Source organism: Rousettus aegyptiacus, unplaced genomic scaffold (assembly GCF_014176215.1).
Source record: "Rousettus aegyptiacus isolate mRouAeg1 unplaced genomic scaffold, mRouAeg1.p scaffold_m13_p_6, whole genome shotgun sequence".
Classification (NCBI taxonomy): domain Eukaryota; kingdom Metazoa; phylum Chordata; class Mammalia; order Chiroptera; family Pteropodidae; genus Rousettus; species Rousettus aegyptiacus.
Window position 1 is genome coordinate 37,677,702 of NW_023416309.1, and position 21,361 is coordinate 37,699,062.

A 21,361-nucleotide genomic window follows, 5' to 3' on the forward strand; every position below is an offset into this window, starting at 1 on the left:
GGTGGTGGCCCCCAAACTCGACAGCACATAGGAATCACCTAGAGATCTGATAACTGGGTTAGGATCTGATAACTGGTTAATCCCAGAGTTTCAGATTGGACTGGACTGGGGTACACCTTGGGACCTGGGAGATTCTAAAGTGTAGCCTGCGCCGAGCACCACTGCTCTAAGATTCACAGTGGAACATTCTAAGAGCGTGGGAGGGGCTGCTGCTTCAGAGACACCTGACAGGTCCCATCCCAGGTGCTCTGCGCTCGGTGAGTTGGGAGGAGAATCTGTCCCCTTTTGGCATCCTGCCTGCCGAGCTCATGTGGAACATCCCCCTCCCACAGTTCTCTCTGTTTCTGTTTCCCTGCCCTCTAATTCTTCCTGGGGACCTACCCCTTCCTCAGTCATCCTTTGCTGCTGTTCCCCTCCTGACCTTGCCCTACATTCAAGGGTTGATCAGCCCATCAATTAATTGTGTCCTAATCCAATCTTGGCTTGGTTGGAGAGAGGGCAGTAAATCCAGCTGGGTAATCATGTCCTGATATTTGTGTACGGATAATTACTATCTCTCAGGCCTCACTTGGTGGCAAGACGAGATGAAAACCCATAAAACACCACTCGGAGCTGTGGCTCTTTGTTTCTTGGCTGCACAAGGCTGGCCGCCATCCAGTCAAGCCTTCCCGTCCCTGCCCTTGGCATGGGCCCCAACCTCGTCTCTTCCCGTTCATGTAACTGGCAGGGCCCAACATGAGGGGCAGTCTGGGGCTGAATCTTGGCTGGGGCTCAACAACCAGTAAGGGTGATGTTATGGGTCCTGGGGACAGCCGGTGTATGTGGGAAGGGGAGAGGCAAGGAAGATGGTCCCCGAAGCCAGGCAATCACTTGCCCCCAGGGGGTCTGGAGGTTCCAGGATGGTGAATACACAAGTGTGAAGCACAGGGTGTCCTCCAGACCAACCCAAGAGGCTGCTGCCATCTGGAGGAGTCCAGTGCACATCCGACCTGTCCCCACAGGGGCATGAGGCCCTGCCTCTCCCAGCAGGACACCCTGGCCTGGGACTTCCCTGAAGGTATTATGGCCCCCTGGGAGCAGACTTCATTCTAGTGGGCTGAGATCAGGCCTGAAAGAATGCGAGAGTTAGGGGCTGGAAACCACCTGCAGCCCCAAGAACACAGCTCCCAACCTGTGAAACACTGAGTACCCACATGAGCCAGGATCTCCTCTAGGCTCCGAGGACACAGGATTGAGTAAGGCCATAGAGTGTCTTGATGGAAAGAATGGAGCTGGAGTCAGACTCCTAGGCTTGAATCCTGGGACTTACAAGTTATGTGGCATTGGCAAGTCATGTGATCTCTTTACACCTCAGTTTCCTCAATTATAAAGTGGGGTACACCAGTACCTACCTAATCAGGCTATTGTGAGGCTTATATGAGATAACTATTGTAAAGTGCTTAGATCAGGACCTGGCTTAAGTACTCGCTTTTATCATTACTGTGACTCTTATTGAGCCTTATGCACATTAATTTCCTTCCTCCATTTCTTAGTGTATAGGACCTTGCTACTCAAAGTGTGGTCCTTGGACCAGTAGCAGCATCATAGCCTGAGAGTGTGAGCAGTGTAGGATCTCAGGCCCCACCCAGACCTGTCGAGTCAGAATTTGTGTTTACACAAGACCTACAGCATCAGATGAATGCTCTGGGCTAGGAGGGCTCCATGAACTCAAGGCCTGTCTTCCTCTAAGCTGCATCTTCAGCACTTAGCACCTCTAGTCTGGCATGGGGTATAGGTGCTCGACAGGAATTTGTGAAGTGGATAAATGAGCTCAGCTGAAAGCTGTGGTAGCTCTTGAGAGGTTCAGAGCATGTTAGAAAGGTCCCCTCGAAGCAGCATGGAGGGAAATTCCAGGGGGCCATCTTTCTGCTCTGGCAGCCGCGTGGGTGAGAGGCGCTGAGTGGCTGAGCCAGGCAGGAGCAGTGGGAAGGGGCGGGAGGACCGGGGGCTGCTCAGACTGGTAGGTGAAGAGGACGTGAAGTTTGAAGGTGAGGACTGGGCCTCTGCTGAAAGCCCTCCATCTCCAGGCCCAGAGGCCAGGAGATGAGAACAAGTTTCATGCACAAGAGAAGAAATGGCCCCACTGCTGGGTCGGAGTAAGGTCCTGGAGCCAACAGGGGACTATCACTGGGGGAGCCCGTGACAGTAGCTTGAGGAAGGCCAGGGTCCCCAAGGCCTTGCCCCTAGCTGGTGCTGGGGGAGAGAAGGTGAGAAACAGGAAGAGGCCCAAGGCCCCAAACCCTTACCTGAGAAGGCATTATTGGTGTTGAGGAAGTAGATCTCCTCACGGCCATCCCCGTCGATGTCACAGGCTGTGACTCCGATGGCGTTACCCTGCCGGTCCCGCAGCGCATAGTAGGGGGAGCTGCGCTCGTCCACCGCGATGTTCACCAGCCGCTTCTGGGCCCGGTCGTACTTTAGAACCAGGTTGGGGCCGTTGTACCTGGAGGCAGATGGGGAGGGGACATTGGGGAGGACCAGCCTGGCTTCCTGGTACCACCTAGCCAGCTATGGGCTCAGAGTCTTCCGGGAGAGGTCAAATGGAGCAATTCAGCCTCACAGTGTTTCCGGGGAACACTCTGCAGCCTCACTTCAGGGGTCCCTGGGTGTTTGACAAGTGCCCCTGAATCAGACATGGGCCCAGGCAAAGTGAGAGTCAACTGGGCCCACATGGGACACAATGTAAGGAGCAGGCTAGTGCAGGGGAGTGGGCAGCCAGTGATCACCCGTCACCTCAGGCGATGCGGAAGACAACGAGAACCTCCCGGACATTTACCTTGCTCATTTCAACGTAAAAGGCACTTCATATTTTTAATCTCATTAATTTAAATCTAACAACAATCATGTGAAGAAGGCGAGAAAGGCTGCATTGTTAACCCATTTTACAGATGAGGCCACTAATGAGCTTCATCAGGGACACTAAGGCTCAGAGAGGTTGAGTGCTCTTTCCAAGGTAACACAGCAAGTGCCAGGTGCTGGGAATGAAATCCAGGCTTTTTCTGCTATTCAAAGAGCCCCTGCGTGAATGAGCCCAGAAGGAGCCGAGGCTTTGTCGTTGAGGTTTGGAATGACTCTCTCCTGACAGAAAGTCCCAGCATTTTAACAGTAGTGTGAAATGAGCATCTCAAATAGGAGATTAAAAATGCATCTAAAGTCATTAGGTGGACCTGCTGGATTTCTTTTGCTATCGAAACTCAGAAATACAAGATTGAAGTTCTCATCAGCCCTCGTCTCTCCCGTGTCTGACTCTCCTGCAGCCACATGGGCCCCAGGCACGGTCTTGCCTCAGAGACTTTGTACTTGCTGTTCCCTCCTCCCAGCATGGTTTTCCTCCAATATCCACATGGCTGCCTGCCTCCCTCACCTCCTTCAGGCCCTGGCTCAACTGTCCCTTCTCAGGGAGGCCTTCTTGCTCATTCCTGAAACTTGCAATCACCACTACCACCCTGCACTCCAATTCCTCCCCGCTGCTCTCTTCCCCCATGACTTTTACCACCAGTCTCTATCTTCTTGTTTATCTGTTCCTTCTTGTTCCTCCGTAAGGGCAGAACGTTCTGTCTGTTTTGTTCCCCATGGCCTAGAACAGTGCCTGGCACACAACAGGTGCTCAATAATACTCGTTGAATGATTGAATGAGTGAGACCTCAGAGTTCATGTCTGAGACATAAGGGCTTGGGTGTCCCATAGTTGGTTTCTTCCCATCACCTTTCCATCTGGAGAAAGCGGCACGCCCAAGGTCACCACCAGACGGCACAGCCATGAATGTCTGAAGGCCTCCTCCCCTGCCAGGCCCTCCAAAGGAATCCAGCCAAGCTCCATCCATTAGTCCCCAGCCTCCTGCCTTTGTTTTATCCTGAGTGAGCTCAGCTGCCAGCTTCTGGATGGTCCCTAGCAAAAAACACTTGGGGGAGGGCGGGAAGAACTCTCCAAGGTCTTTGAGAGAAATCACTTCTTGCTTTCCTGAAACAGATCCAACTTGGCCCTCTCCTTTGTCACCAAGAGACAGAGCCAGTGAAATTTTGGGGTTGCTGAATAACTGGCTGGGCGCCTTCTGGCACCCAGTGTGTGAAAGGGGAGATGGAGCTCATGGGGGCTGAGTCAGCACCTGGTGATGGAAGGTCGTGCCTTAGACGCCTTGACAAAGAGTGTCCGAGGGCTGTGCTGAGGGCACGGCATGACCGATGGGCCGTGTCTAGGCACGAGAGACAGAACACTTGGGTTCCAGCACCGTCAGCAGCTGGCTCCAATCCCTGGGGACAGGAAGGTTTCTCTGGGTGCTAAACACTAGTTTTCCAAGGCTCCGGGTCTTCCGTTTGCTACCATCTCTATTGCTCCTCACAAGACACTGTGCCCATAGAGTGCTCAGCCTCATTGAAAGCACTTTAACATGCATTGTCTCACCTGAATCCCACGTAATCCCAGAAAGAAGGTAGGTGAGGCATTTTTCTAGAAAAAGAAACTGAGGGTCAAAGAGGCAAAGAGAGCTGTCTTATGTTACACAGCTCGAACACGGCAGCACTGGGCCTCTAACCATCTCAGGGGGCCGAATCCTGTGTACTTTCCATGTTCCCTATCATGACAACACTCTTAGTCCTCTGCATTTTTTTTCTGGCAGCCTCCTCCAAACTACTGACTGTGAGAAATGCCTGAGGACTTCATGTAAACAGTTTGCAAAGCGCTTTCTCATACTTGGTTTCATTAGCTTCTCGCAGGTTTTGACTCTGTCAGAGATTAGTTTTGTGACCTTGGCTAGTCAGTACCTCTCTCTAGGCTCTGGCTTTCTTTTCTGCAAAACGAAAGAGCTGGACTAAATCAGAGGGTCACAAAATGTGTGGACAAATATGGCTGAGGGCCCTCCCCTCTCAGTGTCAACCCAACCATTTCTATGTTGATGCATTTTACTTTAGGCATCACATTCCATCAAATATGGTTTAAATCAGGGATTCCAGAGCCAGAGTTTAAAAGGCACTGGACTAGCAGCTCTGTGAAGGCCCTTCTGAGTCTGCATCTCTTGGCCCGCGAGTCTAACTCTAACCTTAGGAGCTGGGGCAGAGCAGGCGTGTCTCCTCCAGGTTATGGGTGGGAAGCCACCATATAAAGTCCCCACTAGATACTGCACCTTGCAGCCCCTGTCCCTCTGGTCTCCTGAAATATCTTCATTATGCCCTGGAGCCATATTCCAGGGGGAGGTGAGGGGCCGTGTTTCCCTCACATATTAAGGTCAGTCCTTTCGCCCTGAATCTGGGGCGATGGGTGTGTACACAAGGTCCTGCCCCTGTGGTGGTGGCCCCGGGGGGGCAGTTGTCCCTGGATCATTTTTTCTTTGAAGATCTTGGGAGATGCTAGTTCTAGGGAAACCCCTAAGGGGACTACAGGGTGGGGTTGCTAGGCTGGCTCGGATTCCTCCATCTGTTATAAAGTGAGCACTATAGAGTCCTACCCAACCTGCATGGCAGCCTGGAATGAACTCTACTCTCTGCGCCCTTCTCTCTAACCACCATCCCGAGGGCTGCAGGCACATAACCAGAGCACCAGCTCCTAGATGGGGTTCTTGACAATCCATGGTGAAGGCCAGGGGGCAGTGCAGAGTTGTCACTCCTTCTCTCTACCCGGGCTACCCTCTGCTGTCAGTCAGCCTGGACTAACATGTGAGTTCTCACAATCTTCCCCCAAGACCACCAGCCTGTTCCCTCCCCACCTTCTCCACAGAGCTGATGCTCCAGCGGGGTTCCTCTCCATCCCTTGAATAGGCTTGTCTCCTTTTGGCTTCTGTGACTTTGCTGCCCCCTTTGTGGGGAGTGTTCTCCCAATCCTCTGCCCTCCCATGAAGCCTGCCCAACTGCTGCCTTGGCTGGCTGTGATCTCTTCTCCGCATACCCATATTGTTTTGCATCTTGCTCATTCCTGCGAGGGCACTTCCATCATTAAAACATATGCTTCTTGAGCCCCGGAAGCATGTAGATACATCTCTACATTTTTTGTACCTAGAGCAATGCCTGGAGTAGAGGAGGCATCCAACAAATGGCTATCCAATGCAAGAGTGAGTGAGTGAATCAGTGGATGAATAAATAAAAATAATCATGGGTAGCATTGATAGAACAGTCACCAGGTGCCAAGTACCCTTCTAAGCACTTTATCCCTACTACCTCATTTCATCCTCATGACAATCCTAGGATTTTATAGATGTAGAAAATCTGTAGGTAATCTTACTAAGGTACAGAGGTTAGCCACAGTTTCTCACCCACCCACAGTCCCTCTGGGTGTCAGTCCCCACACGAACAGACCTGGGAAACTGGACGTGAGGTATGTGGGATTTCATGTTTCCTCTCTCTGACACCTGCCAGAGATTGTTGGGCACTTCTAGAAATTCATGAGGCTTCGAAGCTCAGTTAAACGGGGTTAGGAAGTGGGACAGGGTCCCATGTTCTTGAAAAGCAAATATGAAATCATAACATCGAAGGCTGGGACAGCAGGCAGAAGTGATTGGCTGAGTGGCAACTGGAAAATCTGCTTGGGAGACACCAGAAGGGCACGGCCTATACTCATGAGTGTTGTCCAATTCTGTTGCCAGTCCACTGGGGGAGGACTGCCGTGGGCAGCGAGGGGTCTGGGGGTTGGGCCCAGAGCAGCCTGGGTGTGGGCTCCTGGCCCTGACCCTTTCTGGCTCTGACCTTGAATTTGTCAATTTCTCCAAGGTTCAGCTCCCTCATCTAAAGCTTAGGGCTGCTACATACCTCACAGGATGGCTGTGAGAATAAAAGTGTCTGTGATAAGACTTGGTAAACTGTGAAGAGTTACACAATTGTATGTTCTCATCATTATTTAAAACAAAAACAAAAACAAAAACCCGAGGCACAATCTCTCACTTTCCTGCAATTATTTTGAGAGTTTCTAAACACACTCTAGTACTTCGCATCTGAAAACATCCCACCCTTGATCTCTCATCCTCTGTGGGTGTATTTCTTTATTCCTTTTTATAACTAAATTTCTCAAAGAGTTGTCTTCACAAGCTGTCTCCACGTCCTCACCACCCATTTACCCCGCCCCAATCCACATTCCCCATCCCCCTAACCCCAGCAAAGCCGCTCTCGTTACCGTTATTGGTGGCTTTTGAGTGGCCGTATCCTCTCCTTCGGCCTCTCAGCTGTTTTGGGCACAGTAGCCACTCTCTTAGCCTTCGCTGCACCACTTCCCTCTTAAAATACTCTGTTCTCTTGGCCTTGAGGGTGCCGTCTCCCTCTGGCTGTCCCCTTTCTCTGGTTCCCCTCCTTTCCTTTTGTAGGTCCTTCCTCCTCACACCGCCCTCTTAATGTTGGAGTCCCCAGGCCTCGCCCTGGGCCCCCTTCTCCTCTCTCTGGCCCCTTTCATTAGGGAATAATGTCCATTCTCATGACTGACAACTTCCATATTTATATCTCCATCCTAAATCCCCGGTCCAAGCTCAGACCCATATATCTGACTGCCTACCTGAATCTCTCCTTGCACCCTCCACAGTCACCTCTGATGGAACTATTGATCACTCATTCCCCCTCCACCTTGCAATGGGTGCCCCCAAAATACTAAAGCCAAAAACCTGGCACCGGCCTGGTTCCCCACCCCCTCATCTTCACATCTAACCCATTGGCCAATCTCATGACTTCTATCTCTTAAAATACTTTAAAATCCTTTCTCTTCTTTCCTCTCCCCTGGCCAGCATCTCTGGAGAGCCTCCTTTCTCTGCTTTCTCACTTGCCCCCATCAATCCAATCCCCCACACTGTATCCACAGTCATATTTTAACACACAAATCAGATCAGCCATTCTCCTGCCTTAAACTCTTTGGTGGCTCCCTATTATATCAGAATGAAACCCTATTATCACGCCTGGACGAGGAGCCTAGCTCAGTCTGCTGCCCACCTTGCTGACCTCCTCCAGCCATGCCGATTTCCTTTCAGCTCCTAACAATCCAGCAGGCACAGTCCCAGCCCTGGAGCTCTCATCGGCTCTCCCTCTGACTACTACTTCCTTCCTGCTTTGTTCCACAGCTGGCTTCTTCTCATCCTTTAGGTCTCGCCTTGAAAGGTAACTCAGAAAGCGTTCCCCTCCTCAGTATTCCAAGCACTGTATCGACCGTCCTACTCTTGTTTGGTTACCTATGTATTGACCATTTCTTTCAGTAACCCATAAGCTTCCTGAGGGCAGGGATTGCGTCTGCTTTGCTTACTTCTCTCTTCCTACCACCTGGTACACAATGAGTGCTCAATAAGTACCTGTAGAGTGAACAACAGAAAAGGAGCCTATGGAAGGTACCAGATCATCACTGGGTGGCTGAGCAAAAGGTTGACTGAACCTTGGCCCTCTACTTTCATTATTTACCAAAAGGTGTGTACAAATGTAGTGATGGCAAAGAGGAGGCCAAGAGCTGGTGTCCTGGGTAAGGGCGAGACAGGGCAACAAAGTGTATAGATAGATACAGAGGAGCGAACTTTTTTTTTTTTGATTGAGAATCATTGACCTATGTGAAAAAAATCTTTTAGACAGTTACATAAAGAAAAGACAGATAAAATGATATAATAATTATTGGGTACCTACTATATACTAGATATTGTGTTAAATAATTTATAGGTGATATCTCATTGTACATAAATTAAATTTTTAATTTGAAAGATATAAAGTATGCTATTTTGAACATTAAACATAAAGAATTTTCTTTCATTAAAAAGGAAAATCATGAAAATGATATAGCTATTCAATTTAATAGTCGAGGAGAAAGGCAGGGCAGAAAGAAGAGATAGATGCATATATACACAAAAAATGAAAGATAGAGACACACAAAAGTATACACAAATGGATACTGAGAGAGAGTGAAGCCCTGAGCACAGAGGAAAACACATACATAAACACAGTTTAGAAGACTAGCTCATATAGAAAAAGAGACACGGTAAAGGGTATATGCAGACCTATGAGAGACGAGCAGACCTCTGGGCATATACAAAGTCATGAAAATATCAGCAGGACTCTGAGATATTATCACAGAAAAACAATGCATCTTGTGGCCATTTGGGGCATTTCCTTTAAAGATTTTTAAAGATGTGTGGTATTTTCATAACTATGGGCATAAGGGGATATTTCATTCTTGGTCATCTCAATACTTTTGTTTTATAGACAAAATGAGTTTCAGAGAAAAGTGACTTCCTGAAAGTCAAACAGCTAATTATTACACAAAATAAACTTATCCTTTAGTCTAATGCAGGGATTGGCAAAAGTATGGCTTTTGGGCCAAATTTATCCTGCCTATTTTTGTAAATAAAGTTTTATCGGAACACAGATACACTCATTTATGTATTATCTGTAACTACTTCTGCTATACAACAGTTGAGTAGTTGCACTGGAGACTGTATGACTCAAGAATTGAAAATATTTGCCATTTGGCTCTTTGCCAAAAAAGATTTCCAATCCCTGGTTTAAAGGACTGTTGGCCTTATATCATAGATATAAGTTCTAAGTGACCATTATCAGAAAAGAACACAAAACTGTAACAAGCTTTAGTAAAAACTACTTTATGGTCAGTACTTGGAAATATACAGCTTTTCCAAATGAGTATTTCAGGGAAACTTTAAGTTGAATGTAAAGAATATGTTAGGTCTCAGGATGGAGGTTGTGAAGCAAAATAATCTGCAGGGAAAAAAGAGAGAGAAGAGTTGCCTGTGATGAGAACAGGTGTTCTCTAGATGGGGGTTTATCCGAGGCTAATAAGTGAGCACGAACATATGCCCGTAAGTGAGTAAAGTGGTTAAAGGCACGTGGTAGATGATCCCCAAAGAGGACTGCCATCGTTTCCTTTCTTCTCTGTGTGCACATGTTATGTCAGCCATCAGGAGGTGGAATACATTTTGCCTCCCTTTAACTCGGGTCTGAGAGAGAAATGGAGGAGCGGGGAGAAAGACAGGGGTGAAAGGGGCGACGAAAGGAAATATAACTATGGGTGGTAAACGCACAATACAATGTATGTATACGAGATACTGTGAATCGTACACTTGAAACTTACTGGATTTTGTTGATCAATGTCACTCCAATAATTTTTAACTCAAAAAGGATCAGGTCTGGCTTTATGACTTGTCTCAATTAGCAGAATATGGTGGGAGTGATGTTGGGCCAGTGCTGGGCCTAGCTTCTAAGAGGCCTACCAGCTTCCGTTTAGTCTCTGGGCAGTCGCCATGTTAGAGGTGTCACTGTCTTGAGACCACCATGCTCTGAGGAAGCCCAATCCGGCCCCCTGGAGAGGCCATGTGGGAGAGCACCAAGGCTCCGGAAATGTGAGTGAAGACGTCGTGGGCCTTCCGCCCCAGCTCCGCCAACGGTTGAGTGTGGCTGAGTGAGTGACACCAGCTGATGTCACGTGGTGCAGAATAACCGCCCCGCTGAATCCGCCCAAATTCTTGACCCACAGAATTGTGAGAAATGATAAATTGTTTTAAAATTTTTGTAGATAATGATGACCTATCATTTCAGATCTCATAAATCAGTAGAATTCTCTAGGATAGTCCTTTGAATTTACAGTAAGCAGGTCTCTCTGAGGGGTTGATATTTGCCTCTCAGAATATCTGAGGGTCCGCAGGGAACCTAAAGGTGGAAGGATAATAAGAAATACGAGGATTCCAGGAACCACTGTTTTTCTACTCCTTCTTTTCTTTCTAGGCATATCTATTTCCCATTTCGAATGTACAGCCTTGAGCACAGATCATTTCTTTGGAGATGTGTGTAATGCTCTTTTTTCTGTTCTTACACATTTAGTTCTTTGAAAGCCACTGAAGTTAAATAGGACGAGGAAACATATGGGAAGGCATTCAAACAGGAGATTCACAGACTGTATCCTGGAATAGGATATATCTAGAGGCCAGGTATTAGTTTAAAGGAATGGAGACTTTGGTAATGGGAGAGTTCTAGGCATGGTAAGAAATTTGGGCTGGGGATATTACAGGAGTGTGAATTGGATAAGTCTGGAAAGGGCATCCATCCCAGGAAACAAACAATTTTATTCTAAGTTAGAAGCTAATCAAAATGGAGAAAACCTTACAAATAGAGTGCAAAGAAGAAGGCAACTTTAAAATAAGGGATAAAAAGCTTTTGTCCTAAGGGGTGGATGGTTTTTCAAGAAAGGAATGTTTGGCACCAAAAGGTCAGAATAATCTGCAGTGATGAGTGTTCTGTAAAAATTCCATGCAGACTGATTGATTTACGCCTTGTTCTAAAAAAGATTTGTGCTCAGCTTATGCTCTGTACCCTTGGAATTTCTTATATTTTGGTAAGCGCGGAAGTACCCACAAGGTAGAGCCATTTACAGCTGTATCCCCCAACATACCTAGGACAATGCCAGGAAAATACATGTTTGTGGAAGTCGATGATGATGATGAAGACCATGGCTCCATTCCTTAATGCATATTTATCTCAAGAAAAGAGGAAGACAAGGAGGCAGGAATTCCATGAACTATCGAAGAAGGGATTCAGGTGACAGAAGGAGGCTATAAATAAGAATTCTTTGGATGCAAGTGGCAAACACTCCACCTGTACTAGCTGAAGAATTTATTAGCTCTGATACCCAAACACCAGAACAGCAAGGGCACAGGTAGGCTTTGGGGTGACTGGAACCAGAGTTCTGACCAGGAAGTTGGTCAGGATTTCATTTTCTTTCCTTCTTTCTCTTTTTTCCCATCCGTTGTCCTCATTCCCTCGCACCATCCTGCTTCACAAGGCTTGACCTATGGCAACACTCTCAGCCTTATACCTCAGCGTCAGCACAGAGTGGAGATCCTTTCTTTCCTCAGTTCTAATGTGAAAACCCAGGGAAGGGCTCTGATTGGCCTGGATTGAGTCATATGTCTATCCCCAGAGCCAGGAGCTAGGAACCTATGGTTGACAGCCTTCAACTAGTACCAAAGCTAACGAGAGCAGCAGGAAGGATGAAGAACACGTCTCTGGACAGACAGTGCTTCATCCGGGTCTGTATGTCTTGGAGACAAACTCGACAGGACAACTGACAGAAGGCCGGGGTTCTCTGGCTCCACTGAGCTCCTGTGTTCTCTAGATACATTTCGAAGTCCTCGCTCTTCTCCCCAGAAGCCCCAGGAAGAGGTAAACACAGAAAGTGGAGTGACTGAGTCACTATGTTCTGCAAATGGGTCTGGTTCTCGGCCTCCCGCCTGCTCCTGATCTCTCCGTTCCAGGCGGCGTTGCTGGCTGCAGAGAGGCAGGAGGGCACTGAGAGCTGGCAGCAATGAGCCCACTGTGGGGCACGGGTGGGGGGACACGAAGTGAGCTCTGGCACAACTTTGTGACCAGCTTTCCATAAATTTAGGCAAATTACTTAACTGCTTGGTCACAAAATACTTTAAATCTTTATTCAAACGTTCTTCCTTCATACCATAACTACCTAGAAGCTTCTAGCTAAAAAGTCATTGGTCTTTTTCTCTGTCTCTCTTTTGGTTGGAGAGGTGGGCCAATTTAGGGGCAGAATAGTGAGACAAATAGTCAATGGATGATTCACTCTTCTTCAGGAATGAAAAAGATAGACCGATCATTCTCCAATGAGTTAATTCTACACTTCTGGGATCCTAGTTCCAGGCTGGGCACACTGCATGGCACAGGATGTAATTCTCTGCTCGCAGACCCTACAGCCTAATATGAACAATAAAGAGTGGCCCCAATCCTAAATTCTCAGAGGGGAGAGAGGTGACTACTTCTCCTGGAGTAAAGTCTTCATAAAGAAGGTGCATTTGATCTAGAACTTGAAGGATGTATAGAATTTTAATAGAAGTTAGGCACTTACAAAAGAAATAGTGTAAGCTATGAAGCAGCTCAGAGAACAGAAAGAATATGATTTGGGAGTAGAGGGTAGACCAGCTGGATGTCAGAGAGGTGTGTTAAACGATAGTGGAAATAAGTGGAAGGCAAGCTGGAAAGTACATGGTGGCTAAGATTGTGGAAGATGTAGTATGTGAACTAAGACTTTAGATTTTATCTGGTAGGAAATGGGGAGCTGCTGGATGATTTTGAACAGGGCATACCATTATATCAAAGTATTGTTTGGAGAGCATCATCTGGTGGGTATGTGCATAAAGGATCAGCAAGGCAAGAGAACTGAAACAATAGTGCAGAAGAATGGAAATTTTCCTGATTTATTCCAAAAACAACTTCTGAGCCAACTTAAGCAGGTTTCTGTTCTTTGCAAGCAAATGACTCCTAAGGCAGATCAGAGGCAAGAAAGCACAGAAATCAGGAAAGGCAATAACCAACATTGCTAAATACTTTCGGGGGGTCAAAAAGACCAAAGATCGGAATAAGCAAACGGATTTGGCAATACGGAAGCCGCTGAAGGCCTTCAAGGAAGCCTTTTCCTTACAGAGGAGAGAGGACCTAGGTGGAGGGCATAGATAGCAAGTGGGCAGCAGTGTAGATGATTCAGTGAGGACAAGAAGGGCTCATGAAGGCCTAGGATACTGGCCAAGGGACACACAGTTAAGTGGTTTCACCAAGCTCTGGGGACTGTGTATTTGTGGGCAGAAGTAAAAGACCCAGAAGGGCAGTAAATTTAGAGGGTGCCTGGGCAAGATGTGTAGTAGGTGGAGAGGAACAACGTCTAAAAAGTACCAGCAGATGGGTTAGGCCTGGAATTAAGAGAAGAGGAAAGGAAGCCAGGGTGGATAAGAGGACGATGTGTAAGAGAGCTACTAGAAAGCTGATGCCCAGAAATATTGGTCTGCTCATAGGTAAATGAGAGGTGAGGTTCTTAGCTGAGAGGAGGGTGTGGAAGGAGGAAGCTGGAAAAGTAACTGAGGAGTTAATACATGGCCCTTCTCCATGGTAAATGGGGCAAGCAGGGTGAGCCACATCAGAGGGCAAAGTTGGGATAACTCGAGGGGTGGTGAGATGTAGAGGGCAGGCAGAGGGACAAGATTAGTCTTAGAAGGTTCAGAGAAAATACACTCTGTACCAGGAATGGAGCAGTCACAGCAGGGAGGTTGGACACAGGGCCCAGGGAGTCAACCTGGACAGGAGGTCACAGGCGGAGTTGGTAGAGTACAGTCAGGGCTGCCTCAGGGAGCAGAGCTCAGGGTGGAAACAGGTGAGGGGAGGTGTTTGGAGTCTTAGATCTGGAATGGAGGCTGCCTGTGTTCAGCCCTGGAGAATGGCTGGGTAAAGGTGGTGGGAGCATCGGCTCTTGGGAGTGAGTTGAATTCAGAGGTGGCAGTAGGAAGTGCACTGGACTAGAGTCAGAACAGAAAAGCTGAGAGGCAGTATATAGCTTACGGCGAGGAACTTGGCCCAGGAGTCAAGGGCAGATCCCTACTCTGCAGCTCTCTAGCTGTGTGAGTGTTCCTGGACAAGTCAAACAGCCTGTCCAAGCCTCAGTTTCCTGATATCAGCTCCCCTGATATGGGAAATTAAGATAATACCTATAAAGTAGTCAATACAGTGCTGGGGACAGAGCAAACATTCAGTAAACACTAGTTAGTATGTCTGCCTTCTTCTCCCATATATACTCAGTACCTGACACACAATGGGAACTCGATAAATATTTTTGAAAGAATGAGTTATTATGATTATTACGTGTGTAGCCTTGAGCACAGGAAATTGTGAGCTCCACAGAGTTCTGGACTATATTTTACTCTTCTAGCTCCTAATGCAGTGTTTGATAAAGGAACCTGCTTACATTCACTACAATTCAGTTTCCTCATCTATAAAGTGGGGCTAATAATATTTGCTTTACCTCAAGGTCATATGAAACAACATATGTAAACTGTGGCACAGCTGTGGGTTTTGCAGGAGTGCATTTATACACACACACACACACACACACACACACGCGCGCGCGCGTGTGCATGTGCGCAGCCACACCATATATGGCTGCTGTTTGCAGCAGAGGCAGTGCCTGGGCCCCCTGGGGAGCCAAAGCTCTTCTACCCTGTTTGACAGGAGCTGAATGATAGGCCCACTGAGCCGCAGGAATGCCCTGTGAAAGGGAGATGATACGAAGTTTTTGAGGGCCTGTTCAGAAGGTGGCTGGGGTTTTCTTCAGCAGGGAAGAAGTCTGGAGCTGGGCACTGTACTGGACATGAGGCATGCGGGAGGCTGCTTAGTGTGAGCCTGGTCTGATGCCTGGGTTGGACACACAAAGAGACAGGTCCGTGGACCCAGCTCACAGGTTCTGGTGAGGGGCAGAGAACAGCTGGCAACGGGCAGGTCTGTCTGTGAAGATAAGGACCAGGTGGGCTTCTATTGGTCCAGCTAATGGGGAATGGAGATGGCCAGCTTCAGCTTAGAAAATGTCTGTACTTTTAGCCCAGGGTTGTGTCCAACCAGAGCCCTGGCTCAGACTCTAGCTGGTTTGCAGGCCCCTCTTTGTGACAATGAACTTCTCCCATGATGACTATCTGTTTGGAATTTCTCATATAGGTTACTATTGGAGCTACCCTTCCCCCTTGCCTGTCAGGACACATGGGCCAGGCTGTGTTGGTCCCTGTTCCCCTCTGCCCCACTGGATCTCCACATACTCTCTCCAGACCCTGTGGATATGCTGTTCTGCTTGCTGGCCTCCACTCCCTGTTCGCCCTGGCTATTCCATCCCAACGGGAAAATCAAGTTCTTTCTGGTTTTCCCTCATGCTGCAGCTAATGGGGGCGTGCCTGGCTGTGTCCTGAGAAATAATGGTTGGAGGAAGCAGCAAAGTCTTCTAGTGGCTATAAAGTGTTAACCGATGAATTAAACTCTTCATTTTGATTTGACACTGTAGAAGATACTCTTGCTTTAAAAAAATATTAAGCTGCCTGCCAACTATGAAAGGCATTTATTTGTTCAGAAGGGTCTTTGTTGCCAAGCTGGCTTGAATTCCCTTAGCCATGCATTAACACTAATCAGAATCTGGCTGTGCGAGCAAATGTGCGTTAAAGTTTAGGGATAGAAAAATGTTGCGTATGAAGTATTAGTGAGAAAGTACCAAGTGTACCTATTTATTCTTTAAAGTGCTTGTAGTATAACAATTACCCACCTGACTGGCAGTTAAACTAGTTATTTTAATTACAAATGAAAGGTACATGGCTATAATCTAAGATATTAGGTAACACAGACATTTTATGTTTAAACCATCCATCTAGATTAAAGCCCCTGCTAGAGCTGGTACATTCTGATTGCAGAAGACCAGCAGGTAAATCCTTGCTATTCAAAGTGGGGGTTGGGACTTGTGGCGTCGGCAACATGTGGAAGCATGCTAAAACTGCAAAAACTCTAGCCCCAGATCTCTGAGTCGGAATCTGCATTTTAACAAGATGCCAGGTGATCCAGGGCACATTAAAGTTTGTGAAAGGCCGGTCTGGATCAGTGTTTCTCAAAAAACAGCCATTTACATCATAAATACTTGAATAACTTGTTAAAAGTACAAATTTCTGAGCCCATCCAGACCTACTGAAGGAGAAAGTCCAGACAGGAGCCTAGGAATCAACATTCTAAACAAACTCCCAGGTATTTTTCATGTTTACCAAACTGTGAGATCCACCCCTTAGTCTATCTGATGTCATTAAGATCCATTAAGGACCAGTTGACATGCGGCATTCTGAGTCCAGGATGAAAGGATTTGGATGGAAGTCATCTCTGCCATTTAGGGGTTTTATAACAACATTGCTACAGCTGAACATGCAGAGAACAGCTACCTGGAAGATTATATTATTGACTAATTTACAATGCATTTGAGTCTTCCTTCCATACTTGTGAATATATGTTCTCCCTGAGGGTGGAGAATAACAGACACACTATTCTCATTCTTCTTAGTTCCACTGGAGCTCTGTGGACTCCCACTCAAGGGGCCATTCATTCTCTTGGGCTACTAGAGCCAAGCCCACAGCTCAGCCACTTGAGCGTCCACTTAGAGCAAACAGGAAACCAGCAATTCATTTAATTAGCCTTTTCCTATAAACCCTCCCCTATTCTCCTTGTGCCCAACACCCTCCCCAGGGATGGTAGGGCTCTGCCCTCCTCAGCTTTGCCCCAGTCATTCCCAACACACAGGTCAGGAAAGGGTCAGATCGAGCCCGGACATCTGCAAGCACTCGGTCTTTGGGGATGGCACGAGATTTCTTGTTTTCCTTTTGATGTCTGCATTTGGTTCCTTCAGAAAGAGGGAGATGTGAACCATAACCCTCTCTTTTAGAGATAAGAGCAACGGCCAGCATCTTTTGAAATTCTATGTACGACAAGTGGAGATGGGGCAATGCGTGATAGGAGCCCAGCTGGAGGTCTCTGGACTCGAAGCTTAATAAATGGCACGTGAACAGTGGTCCTTTAATGGAACAGTGTCTAGCTTGAGCTGACTCGGCCCAGATCATGAGACTCAAAACATGAAGCTCAATGTCTTGTAGTGTGTATACATGGTTGCATAGTGCTTTCTGGTTTACCAACACATATGACTCAGTCCTCTTGGGGATCCAATGGGAGTTATTATTTATCTCCCACCCCCCCCCACCCCCGCTGCCCCCGCTTATATGCAAAACTAAGGCCAGAGGTTAGTCATGTGTCCATCACACAGCTGGAAAGCGGCGGAGTCTTGAATTTGCTTCTTCTGACTCCAAATTCTAGTTTCTTTTTACCCAACATAATGCCTTATTTTTCTTCTATTCGTGAACTAACATATCACTTCAAATAGCCCAGGGATTCCTTTTGGCAAAGCTCTCTCTAAATTATACCAGTGAGTGCAGAACAGCACGTGATACCCCCTCAGCAGGTGTAGTGGCCAAAAAAGAGTTACTGCTTCTTTACTTCGTGGTTCTGGCAAATTCTCAGAGATGTAGGTGCAAAGTCAATGCCAGATGGCTCTCGTGGAAAAGTCTCCACAGCCTGGCTGCTGTGGAATCACCCTGGGAGAAACATCTTTGCAGCTGAGGAATATGACAAGACCCGGCTGGAACCCAGACCACACATGCCCCATGTGGCAGCACAGCTGTAACTTGGCTCAGTTCCACTTTCAACGTTCAAGGCTCACAGTGAAGTGAAATGAGGGAGGAGGAGCTCTAGAGAGAGCAGCATTTAGGAGGCATTGCTGCTTGTCTTGAGAGCCCCCTCCAGGCCTGGCTGTGGATGGTGATGAAGCTCCACTGTGACAGCACAAATAAGGCTCCTGTCCGCACAATCACTGGGCTCAACAGATATATGCAGACCTGTTGTCAGAAATGACAATCTGGGCATTACAAATAACTGACGCGACATTGTGATTGCTGGAGCTGAGATTCAGAAGGAAAGTGGAACCTGAGTGGAACCTCACAGTGACCAGGAGATTCTACCCCTGGAAGGGTCTTGCAGTAGCTGAGAGAACTTCTCGCAGAGCCTGCTTGCCCATGTCCAGGAATGATACGTGCACCTTTGATGTATTATTCCAAGAATTCCAGCATGTGCTCCTCCATTGCTGTGTGAAACAATTCCTACATGCAGAGCATGAGCTGGCGCCAAGCTGGGGCAGTGAGCCCTGTATTAGTTTTCTAAGGCTGCTGTGGCAAATTAGCACAAACTGGGAGGCTTAAAACAGAAATTTATTCTCTGAAGTTCTGGAGGCCAGAAGTTCCAAATCACAGCACAGTCAGGGCCTCATTCCTTCCAGACGTTCCAGGAGAGGACATCCTCCTTGCCTCTTCCAGCTTCTCGTGGCTGCAGGTAATGCTGGGTTTGTGGCAGCCTCACTCCAACATTTGCCTCTGTGGTCACATTGCCTCCTCCTCTCTCAAAACTCTCTCTCCCTCTCTCCGTAGAGAAATATGTGATTGCATTTAGGGCCACCTGGATAATCCAGGATAAGCTCTTCTCAAGATCTTTGACTTAATCACATCTTTTGCCATATAAGGTAATGTTCACAGCATACAGGGATTAGGGCATGGATGTATCTTTAGGTGGGAGGCACCATTCAACCCACTATAAGCCCTTTTGAATTAACTCTTATTTTCCCATGAGACATGTCAGTTAAGATCATAATAATAGTAGCTGGGAAGTGTACTAGGTGCTTCACATGCTCATTAAATCTTCCCAACAACACCGTATGGCCAATATTTATATTTCCCATTGCAAAGAACAGAAGCTCTGGAGTTCATATTCCTTCAGCTTCACCTGAGGTTTTGGTTTGTGTCCTTGGGGTCCAAAGGTCCTCAGGGCCCCTAAAGGAAGAGGACAGAGAATGGCTCTGAGCCCCTAACTTTCAACCAAAGCACTTCCACCCTGATCTGATTTAGATGTTAGGAGGTTGCATAAGATTCTCCTTCTCTTCCAAAAGGTAACACAGAAAAAGTTTGCAAACCATGGTCCTGAACTTCACAGCCTTGTGTTGTTTGAGCAGGGGCCCCACTTCTGGAGGCAGACACACCTGGGCTCAAATCTCTTCTCTATCTTGTCCTTGGTCTGTGTCCCTGGGAAAGTTACCTAACCTCTCTGAGCGTCATGTTTCTCATCTGTACAATGGAAATGAAAATAGTACCAACTTCAACAGGTTGCTGTGAGAACTGAATGAGATAATGTACCTATAATGCTTGAAAAGTGCTCAATAAAGAACAGTTACTATCTTCATTGTTATCTTCACTCACTTGTGCATTTCTCTATTGATCAATTCCCTTGATATTCAGTCTGGCACTTCCTGAAAGTGAAAATTTTTATCCAGAATAGGTGGGTCTGGCTGTTTGTTTGTTTGTTTGTTTGTTTGTTTTTCTTTTTCATTAGAGCTTTAAGAGGAGGGGATGGCATCAGCCCAGGGCAGTGACATGCAATGTCAATCTTCCTGGCTCATGTAAAAGGGCACTGTCATTCACACTATGCCCAAAGGGTCTGAGTCACATGCATGGTGATGAATTCAAGGTATAGCCATTGCCTCAGACAGGAGTCCCCAAAGAGGCTATGATGACAAACTTGTAAAGGCTGGCATGGAGGGAGGTGTGGGACTTTCTTGACATCTTTGATAATTGCAGAGGTTTATTTACCGACATCCGTGGGGTTCCAGATGACCTTGTAGTAAGCAACTGCTGCCTCAGTGGCCAAGCATAACTCACCGTAAGGTGCTGCATAAGTAACAAAGGGATGCTTACCTGCCTCTGTGAAGGGCTTATGATTACCTTTGCTTCCCGATGAATGAAACATGTGAGTTCCAGGAGGCGGGCTGACTGACCAACCTCTTCAACATATTCCAAAACAGTTGTTTGAAGCATAGGTTCTGACTGGATTTTAGAATGTGTCATAATGAGAGCTTAGCATTTATTGACTGCTTACCACCTGCCAGGCACTGGACTAAGGACTTTATCTGCATGTTCTCATGTTTCCCAAATTAACCTATTATCCTTTTTAACAGATGAGGCGCAGGAAGTCAAGTGGCTCCCTGAAGATCACTTAGTTGTGAAGTCGCAGTGCGTGGTACAGACTGGGTACAGAATACCCAGTTCTCTGTCTTTAAACTGCATCCTTCACCTAAGGTGCCCTGGACTGAGGGAGCCAGAGGTTTATCATGGAATTACCCTTTTTATGAATATCCTGTTTCCAGTAGCCCCCATTTGTCTGCTAGGGCTGCCAAGGGACCCTTGCAGGGGCTGCGGCAGTTCCCGGAGGCTGTGCTCTCAATCTGGCCCAGGGCCCCGCTCCAGGACCAGGGTTCTCGAGAAAGCAGTCACACTGCCTGCTCTTGTGCATCTCGTTTTGGACAGGATCTCATCCAGATCATTAGAAACAAATGTTCTATTCAGTAACAGTGGTAGTTAAGCAAATCAAAACAAGAAAACACCGCCACTGTCAACACAACCCAAACTAACAAAAATTTGCTTTGGGCAAGATTCTCCTATAAATCACAGAAACCTACAACTATAGGCTCTCAAAAGGAACAAACACTAACACAGACCTGACCATTTCTCTCGAGGCATAGAGGTATGCCAGGGCGACAGATATGCTCTCAGGTGTCAGGGGTAGGGAGAACTTTCTGGAAAGTGTGTTCCAAGAAGCAGGGTGCTCATTTTAAGAAAAGAGGCACCACTCTGAGGAGAAGGAAATGCTTCAAAAAGATCCTGGCATAAGAGTGTGTCAGGCATTGGTGGGCCTTCTGCAGGGGACTGTGGATTTAGAATGAGGGGTAACAGAATTGAGGCATGGAAGAGGGGTGGGAAGAAGGGAGTGAGTGATAATACAAGGAGTAAATTTTTCCTGTGGCCCTGGGGAAGCGGGTTTATTTCTAACAGCATCGGCGATACCCGTCAATAATAAAGGCAGCAGCTGATATTCACTGAATGCTTATTGATGAGCAATATGCACATTAATGATCTCCTTGAATCTTCACAACACCT

General features: G+C 47.2%; 1 protein-coding gene across 1 annotated transcript in view; it reads right to left on the reverse strand.

Moving 5' to 3' along the window:
- Nucleotides 1–21,361, reverse strand: part of CRTAC1 (cartilage acidic protein 1) — a 130,544-nt gene that overhangs the window by 50,053 nt on the left and 59,130 nt on the right. Inside the window, exon 3 of the mRNA XM_016164222.2 lies at nucleotides 2,286–2,482. Coding sequence (XP_016019708.2) covers nucleotides 2,286–2,482 — 197 coding nt within the window. The remainder of the gene's footprint in view (nucleotides 1–2,285; nucleotides 2,483–21,361) is intronic.